Source organism: Poecile atricapillus, chromosome 1 (assembly GCF_030490865.1).
Source record: "Poecile atricapillus isolate bPoeAtr1 chromosome 1, bPoeAtr1.hap1, whole genome shotgun sequence".
NCBI lineage: Eukaryota > Metazoa > Chordata > Aves > Passeriformes > Paridae > Poecile > Poecile atricapillus.
The window spans coordinates 123,557,606-123,566,965 of NC_081249.1; the positions used below are offsets into that span (position 1 = coordinate 123,557,606).

At 38.9% G+C, this 9,360-nt stretch overlaps 1 protein-coding gene across 1 annotated transcript in view; it reads left to right on the plus strand.

Moving 5' to 3' along the window:
• The window catches only part of BUB1B (BUB1 mitotic checkpoint serine/threonine kinase B), a 51,707-nt gene extending 42,616 nt beyond the window's left edge, over nt 1-9,091 (plus strand). The window contains exons 19-23 of the mRNA XM_058862909.1: nt 156-317; nt 1,016-1,158; nt 4,252-4,423; nt 4,780-4,886; nt 8,590-9,091. Of these exons, the coding sequence (XP_058718892.1) occupies nt 156-317; nt 1,016-1,158; nt 4,252-4,423; nt 4,780-4,886; nt 8,590-8,779 (774 nt within the window). The 3' untranslated portion in view covers nt 8,780-9,091. The remainder of the gene's footprint in view (nt 1-155; nt 318-1,015; nt 1,159-4,251; nt 4,424-4,779; nt 4,887-8,589) is intronic.
• Nucleotides 9,092-9,360: the final 269 nt, after the last annotated feature.

Sequence of the window (9,360 nt, forward strand, 5' to 3'; positions counted from 1 at the left end):
CTATGTGTGGATTTAGATTAAAAGTTTCTGACAGTGAAAAATGTCTTCCTTGGTCAAGTGGGAGGGGAGAAAAAAAGAGGATGAGAAGAATATGCAAATAAGCAATTTTCACTTTATTCCAAAAATAAATGTTCTTCTTACATACCTTCTTGTAGGTGTATTCTCAGCCTGTGCCTTGGGATTTTTATATCACCCTTGAGTTACAGAAGCGTTTGAATTCTGACTTTGACCAGAGCTTCAGTGAGAATTGCAGCTGCTACCTGTACCAGGATGGCTGTGCCATTGTGCACAAGGATACAAATTGCTTCACGCTCACGGTCAGTAACAGACAGAGCAAGGATAATTGGAGGCTCCAAACTCCTGCTTGTGTGCCAGTAGTGAGTTTGGAATGGTGTTATGCTCCTTGCTGAAGAGCTGCTCCTGTTTAATCCTGCAGTACAGATGCTCTAGTCTTTATCTGTGTACAAATCAGGGCTGTGCCTCAGTTGGGTCTGGTTTCTCATTCATAGATCATGTGCTTCTCAGAGACAATCTTGAACCAATTTTTCACATTTTCTGTCTCTGTGAGTCATAAAGGACTGGAGCCAAGAACCACATGTTGTTCCACAGCAAAATTTGTATCTAAAGCTGTTGTTTAACTTGACCTCTTTCAATACATTCCAGTCAGCTACAGCAAAGTCATAGCAATTAATGTCGTAATCTTGAATGATTCACACTTAAAGTCCTGCTAGTGCATTTTGAATTGTTGGATACTGGAAATAGGACTGAAATTGTGATTTCAGTATTCAGTTCAATTTCCCCCTCCTTTGGATCTTTTGTCCAATTTTGGACAAAATAATATTGTTTCCTAGCTTACAGTTCTTGTAATTTTGTCTGGGTAAAATGTGATTATACTGAATTCATGGTGGGATTGTTACCTCTGTACAGATGAATAATGAAATGAAAGGTGAGCTATAAATATTTCACCTAATCTGAGATAGAAGGGTACAGAGATAGATGTTTATTGTCTTTTCAGGATATTCTCCGTGACCGCAAGTTCATCACAAAGGAAATAATCTTCTTGGTTGTTCATGATCTTCTGCATGTGGTGGAGAAGCTGCACAAAGCAGAGATTGTCCATGGAGATCTGAGGCCAGAGGTGTTGTTTCTGGGAGACAGGTTTGTCTCTGCCTATGAATATGGGAGGGTACAGAACAGTCATTTCAGCTACAGCTCCCATGCTGCTGTAACTTTTCCCCTTGAGCTGGTGTTCTGAAGTACTGAGACCCTGAGCAACCACAGGCCCTGAGGCAAAGTTGACCTCTAGATAAACCTTCCAACCAAATGTTATATTTGCATCCACTCATTAACAAAGAATCATTAGCAATATGATCTATGTACCTACTTACTGTTGACACATGTATTCACCTTCCTGTATTTAGAAACCAGATAAGGCTACACCTGGGTTTGGGGATGTAGGAGCAAAGGCAACTCCCTGGGTTGTTCCCTGAGCCCTGGCCAGGCTTTGGGAGAAAGCCAGGAGGAGGCTGACCCCAGATGTTCCTGCACTGGAAGTGCTGTGAGCTTGTTTATTGTACCCTGTCCCAGCACAGTCGAAAGCCTCTTTGCGTGTGGGTGGATGCACCCATTGGAATTCCCAGTTTTGGGAGGGGCTCTCCAGTGCTTGGCTGTGACAGTAGCTCCCCAGCTGCCGTGCAGCTCTGGAGGATGGTGAAGCCTTAGGGCAGCTGGTGGTGTATCTTAATTGCTGTAGGCAATTTTTAGTATCAATTATGAGGTTCATTGCTGAGCTTCTCCTTGTGTAATTCTTTACAATCTTGCATTATAGAAAATGACAATATTCCTTAAGTTGGTTTCTGTGCCTCTTGTGCTGAACCTGCCCACTGGCAAAACAGGCCTGATTTTACAGTCCAGGTATTTTAGGCTTCGGTGCATTCTGATAAAAATGAAAACACTTAATTTAGGAATAAAACTTCCTGTAGAAGCAGTATATATCGATGTTGCAAAACTTATGCTCAACAAAACGATTTTTCAGTTACCTGTGTTTTTAAGCTTCTGCTTTGCCAAGGTTCTGGACCACTAACTCGATATGGTTCATAACTTGCCTTTACATATCTGTAACCCATGAAATTAGAAGACATAAGACAGGTGGGACTGGAATATCCAGATACCTTAAACAAAGTGTTCTGCTTCCTCTGCAGTCCAGCCTGTACCTTGATGCATAGACCTAATTTTCTTCTTTAAACTTTATTAACATAACATGGGAAAAAGTTGCATATCCCTTGAAATGTGATCTGTGAACTGAATGTGGTGATGTCTGGAAATAAAATACCAGCTTTTCCAGACCGTGTTAGAATGATAATATGAAAGCTAGCCTTTACTCAAAGGTTGTGTGCATTCAGGTACACAATATGGTGAAAAACAATGCCCCACATTAGATCCTTGCAATTGATAAGATCAGGCTAATAATAATAATAATAATAATAATAATAATAATAATACTTGCCAATATTGTCCAATGAGAGGAGCAGTTGGTTAGGTAATCTCCCACCTGCCCTCCTACCTACCTGTATTATGCCTGTGATTATGTGGTACAAAATAAAATGTCTTTGGAGAAGTAACAGGGAAGACATAACAAAATTTTAGGAATGTGTCAATAAGCGCCTGTTTATTGTGGGAAGGAAAGCTGGAAAAGTACTGGGAGTTACATTGAGGCATTTAACAGTCTACAAAGCTACAAATACATGAAAAATACATAAAAGCTAAAATCTTTGGGCATCAGTGGGAAGCCAGCATCCAGAATGTCTAATGAATCAGATCTAATTCCATTACATAAATTCACTGTGGCTGTTTTTAGTTATCACCAATATGTTAAAAACAGCTATTAAATTTAAATTTACTTTGAGCCTACAGTCATCTAACATGCATACTCACTATATATTTTACTTATAATTTATTTGTGATTATTTTATTAATAACTTATTTACATTGTTAATTATAAATTACATACCTGTACTATGCAAGTTTTAATATTTTCTTCACATGCTGCAATGGGTTGTCTCGCACACCCCTTGGGGTGCTGCATCCTATTTTGGAAGTCACTGATCTTACAGTGGTTTGATGGACTTGGATATCTCCTGCTGGATTTCTCTGTAGCAAATACCAAACAACTGCCAAAAAAGTTAAGATGACTGTGTTTTTCAGATAGCAAAAGGACAAGTGCATAGTATAAATTACAAAATAAGCTCACAGCATACAAGTATGTAAGAAGAGTAGTAGTGAGAGCTATGTGGATATTGTTGGCTTGGCCGTTCTTGATAGAGATACTCCTCCCTGCCCTTCTGGTTTGTCCTCCCTCACCTGTAGACTAGGAAAAGTTTGTGAAAATATTATCAAGCTTAATTTTTTTTTTTTATCAAGTATTTTGAGATCTAGAAGGAGAGGGAGAAGTGCAAAACATTACACAGATGCCAAATTGATTCTTGCATTTTTGCTTTTATCTATTTCCTGTATTTTTTACGTAGGTATATTTGTAGCTGTGTAGCCTATTATTGCATTTGTAGCTAACATTTTACCTACTCTGTTAGAAAGAAAATAAATTCCCCAGTGGCTCCAAGCCCTGGAGTCCAAGGTTAGGCTCTCTGAGAGCTAAGGTTGAAAACCAGCTCTTCAAGACACGTTTTCATATACAAAGTTTAGTTCCTATCCGAGGGGGGTGGCTCAGAAAAGGGTAGAACCGGGGGGGGAATTACCTCATTACCTATGTCTCTAATTGGGCATTCTTTTCAGTTATGCTAATTAGCTAAACATATAAAAATTGAATATGCTTTATGTGTGCATCTTTGGCAGTTGTCATCTGGTGTGTTGTGCACCATAAGGATCTTTAAAAAGGTAACCCCTTTTTATCACCTGTCTGGCTCATAATTTCAGGAGCAGTGAAAAGGCACTACACTATTCCCACAGTCCACAAACTTTGTTTCAGATAACTGTGACAAATACAAAAACAGCATCATCCTCAACCCTTTATTATTTCCTATTGCTTACTCTAGAGAAAGCAGTATCATCCCTAAGCTCCCTGCTTTGAGCCCTTGCCATCCAGGGCAGCCCTTGCAGCAGTAGTTCTGACAGCAGCCATCAGAGGGGAGCATTGACATGGCTAAGACTCACCTTCACTGTGCTGTTAAATTTAATTCTTAAAGAAAGAAAAAGTTTGTTGGCTTGTCTGCTGCCTCTTGTGCTTCCTCTGCTCAGGATCTGCGATGCGTTTTCTAATGAGGAGGTGCCAAATGCTCTGAAAGTGGTGGATTTCTCTCACAGTCTGGATTTGAGGGTAATGCCTCGAGTCAGCTTGCCCTACAACTTTCCCACAGCTCAGACCCCTCATGGACAACAGCTTCTGGCAGAAAGTTCTCATCCTTATCAGGTGAGTCTCTGTTTAGCAGGACATCTTAATTTCTTTCCTTTACAAAACCCACTTTCTTAAGTTAAAATTTACAGGTGCTGTGGAAAGCTCTGATGAATAAATACTGAATAAAGAGAATTTTGCATTTGTTGGAATCTGGCATTAAGTGAAAGGATTAGCAGTGCTGTTCAGTGATTGTAATTACTGTATTTATTTAGAAACCTACAGTGAAAACAGAATTTTACCTTTTGAAGTTTTCTTGCTCAACAGGTCCCTGGAAGATTCTGGTGCAAAGATGGTTCCAACTTAAATGTGTGAAAGAAGTAAGAGCAGAAAGTGATAGACATTGAACTTTGTGATGTTTGTTGTGATTACAGGTAGACTTGGTTGGCATTGCAGATATAGTCCATTTGATGTTGTTTGGAGATCATATCCAGGTCTATCAGGAGAATTCCATCTGGAAAATCAGCCAAAACTTAACAAAGTAAGTCCTTTTGCAGAGGGGGTGCTGGGAAAGAAGAGACATCTAACTTCATTTACTTTGTAGTGAAACTATCTTCAGACCTTAGACCATACTATCTTCAGAGCTTAGAACATACAATAACTGGGGGCTGTTTTGGCCAAAAAATGTTAGTTTCGTGGAGCCTGAAATTGTGAAGTTGTTGGACTTGTTCATTGATAGCCTCAGCACTGTGTAGGAGACAGTTTTAAGTTGAATATGAATAATCTGGTTGAGATGATTTTTCTTTTTCCATCCTTTCAGATGAGACTGACTTAGTCTCTCTGCACCTTACAGATCAAGCTTGGAGAAGTTTGTAAGTGGGTGGGTGACGAGGGGGGCAAAGATCACATGTGCATGTTGCCTCAGAAATGGATTAGTTTGGCTTTCTGCTTTTCTTTTTTCTTTTTTTTTCCTTCATTCTACTAAATCACTAATGGCAGGGTGTAACAGTTGTAAAAACAGTACACTTGTACAGCAAAGAAAAGAATTTAAAACTGTCATCTAAGATGTCAGTGTGCAAACAGCTGCTTTTTTGAAGCTTCTGTTTGTTTCAGGTATTAAATTCTATTGCTCTCTTTTAGCTGTGTGTTTTGGCTATAAGTCTGCTCTGCCTTCCCATGCCCTTTGTTCTTAGACTGAACACTTGCTTATTTTGTTAGGCAAATACTGCAGGTTTTTTGCCTTGGCATTTCATAACGATTTTCCAGAACTCCACATTCATGACAGCAGTTGCTGGACAGGTGTCTGATTCAGATCACAGATCACTCCTAGGATCACTGCTTTAAGAAAACCTACTACCAGCATGGGAGTTGTCCAGTTCCCTAGCAACCTGCACTGCTTACATCTCCCAGTTTGTTGTATTTAGCCTTTGGAAAAAAATCCAATCTTCTTAAGCTGTGTACAGAGGAAAAAAATGCCTTTTATATTTTTTCTTTTATTTTTTTTATCTTGACTGGGTATACATCTGTTTTTCTACTATGATATCCTTCATTTAATTCTGCAAGAGAGTAAATGAAACTACTGCAAATGAGCTGCATAAGGCCTGAGTTGAAAAGGCTGGGACATGGTGTCAGGGACCTGATCAGGATGTGGGTATGGGAAAAAGAGCAGTAACTGTCTGGATAACTGGAGCAGGAGGAATTGTAAGTCTGAGTTGGGAAGGATAGGGCTGGCTGGCTGTCAGTAGAGTTTGGAGGGGAGAGGTTAATTGGAAAGGAATTGTAGTCAAAGCTGGGGATGCTGGATTATAAAAAGTAGGATTTTGGCCCGAGGTAGAACTTTGAGGGAGACTTGAGGAGTGAGACCTGTGAAGGGCTAAAGGAGACACAGCAGGAAGAAGGTAAAGCCTGGGCATGAATTCTGTGGAGCTGGAACCAGGCTGTGTGCATCAGTTCATAATTTGGGAGTTCAGAGTACAAATAAGGAATTTCTTTGCCACCCTCTCTTCTGCTTTGCTTCTGAAAGTGTTTTAGACTTATTATTCATCACCTATACTTACTTTTCAATGTAAGTTATTCCAAGAAATGTCTGCACAGGTGCTTTAGTTACACATTGTACTGAAGTCTTATGTCAACAGTGTAAATGAGGCATTTCATTATGTGGGAATAAGGAATTTGCACTGAATCCCTTTCCATTCACACATGGATCTTTTAGTCTGTCTGGTTCTTATTGATTGATGATACTTCCTCTAGTCAGTTTGAAACTTTCCACTAACCTGTGACAAGCAAATTCACTGCTGCAGGAAGCCTTCATCCACCAGAAGAGGTTCCACAATTAAGTATTCCCTTGGAGAAGAGTCAGCTGATGGAGATCAGTTTTGTTCTTCATCCTTTGCATACAGCCATGTGTGCTGGTGACACTTGTAACACCCCTGAAGACACAGGATCCTTCTTCCTGATGCTTTTAGTAATTCTACTTTTGTAAAGATTACATTGCTTCCATCCTTTGCGTTCAGAGTTCTCCAAATAATTTGGAAAGTGATTTTTTTTTATTTCTTTGAATTTCATTTGAGTTTGTTTGGTGGGGTTTTTTTTGTTTGTTTGATTTTTGGGGTTTTTTTTGTTTGGTTTTGTTTTTCCAAGGATTGTATTGACAGAATAACTTTACTCAAAAAAGGTTCTGAGAATTCAGATATTGACAACTAGAAAGAAGGCTTCTTACTAGAAGGCTGACTGGTGTTAAATACAACCACTATGACCCTCTTATCTTAAGAAAGCTTTTTAAACAGGACTTAATTATTTTTATATATATACCTTTATATATATACCTTTTTAAACAAAGGTAGATATAACAGAATGATTGCAAGAGCTACTGATTTTACTACCAGTTCAGCAAAATACCGAAACCATGGGGAATTGCAGGGCAGAGCACAACATTTTTCTTCCAAGGTCAATGGCATTAAATAAAATAGAACCCACTTAAAAGGTGACAGAATGAATGGAAAGCACTGAAACACTGTGGTAGAGATTCAGGAGAAGGTAGAATGTAATTTCTGATCAAGTTGGTTTTTTCACCTCTGAGTATATGCTGACAGCCTGTTTTTTCAGGGGAGAAGTTTTACCATTATTAAAGAATGGGTGTGGTAATTTTTTTCTGTTTTCACTGTACTATTTTAGGAAACTTCATCTGTGCAGGTTTATGTGAGGCAGGATATAGAAGCTGTGTTTGAATTTTAGGACTATTTTTGTCACTCAGAACTCCTTACACCACACCTCCTTACCAACACTTTATCTCCTCTACCACATCTCTTGCTCATCTAATCCCACTAAGAAAATGGAGTCTTGCATATTTTTTTCTTGGTTAGGTTCTGCACTGACTTAATTATTTTAGCAAATGTAAGAGTTACCAGTGAAATAGTACAGGCTGGATTCATTCTGAGACTGGCTGCTGCTGTTTTCTGAGTCACTTAGATAAAGCAGAGGCAGATAATTTGTTTCAAAGCCACTGTAACTCCTAGCTCCAGGGAGAAAAGTGCTTCAGTAGTCAGTAGCAGTGCAAGACTGAAGAACAAAGGGTTTGCTCTAATATCAGTTTTCTGAGACTTAAATGAGTCACTTAACCTTTTTATTCATGTTGTGTGGGTAAATCTGGGAGAGGGGGGATTTATTACTATTAATTGTCTCCAAAATGTTATCTGTACAGAACTCTGGCAGATGGAAGGCAAGGAAAAAAGGAAGCAAAATTGGCTCTAAACCACCTTTTTCCATATATATATATTTTTTTTTTATTTTTTTTTTTAATTTTTCTTGCAGCTTTCCTTTAATATTGCTCTGTTAGCTTGCAAGTGGGTAAATAAGATTTACCTCTGCCCTTTATTCATGAAAGGAGTTTCCCAAGTTGTTTGATTCAAAAATGTTCTTGATAATTCCTCTAAACTTAAAACTGCCATGGCTTGGTGTGACTGGTGGTAGTGGTCAGATATACTAGAAGAGGTAACTGTATAAACAGTTGGTTTAGACCTTTGTAGCTACTATCCAGAAACTTATTGGAGAAAGAGAATGGGGTTCATACATATAAAATGAACAATACATTCCTAGTTTTCCTTTATATTTACTCTTGTTAGTGAAATTATTATCATTTCAGGCGTGGTTCTCGTTGGATGTTTAGTGCTGAATATCAGTAGAGACCTTGATAGACATGTGTGTGTTGTGTACTGTTCCACTAAACGGTGCTTTATTTATTTTAGGACCCCTGACAGTGATTTCTGGAGTAAACTTTTTGAGAGAATTCTGAATGCAGATGGCAAGTCCACAGTACCTCTGCTGAGTGAGTTGAGAGGGGAAATCAGTGAAATGTTTGACAGCTCTTTCAAAGAACGACTTTTGTTGACCTTAGCTGCTGTGGGAGAAACTTTCCTCCTGGTGAACTTCCAGTGACTTCATAGAAGACAAACGCATTTTGTATTCTAGAGAAGAATTTGTTGTTGCTTTCTTATGTTTTCAAATGTAAACATGAGAGTGATTGGAGCCATTTCTGCAATACTTCCCATGAGACTTGCTCAAGAATGTTTCTATTGCATGAGTGCATGGAAAACCTCCTGAGCCTCTACATGAACCTTTCTGTGTTGGGGCAGTTTGCAAGAAAAAATTGTTTGTCTTAACTGCCACCTGCCCTTCTTGTACAGCTCCTTAAAAATTTAACACCTAACTTGCCCCACACTCTTTGAAATGTCTTTGTCTTGCATTCTGTTGGTCTTTTAATTTGTGTTTAATCAATAAAGTTGTGTTTTGGTAGCAAGTGTCATATTTAACATTGCTATCAAATGGTTTCAAAAGACTTCATTTAGAATCCATGCCAGGAGTGCTGCTGCATGGCTGGGAATATTTTGTGGCTGCTGGATGCAAAAACCCCCCCTCATTTGGTGGCAGCTTTCATAATCACATGGGATTTCCTGGATACTTGATTACAACTTGAATGATTCTACTTCTTCTGTGCTCTTGTAGAATGTTGTCATAAG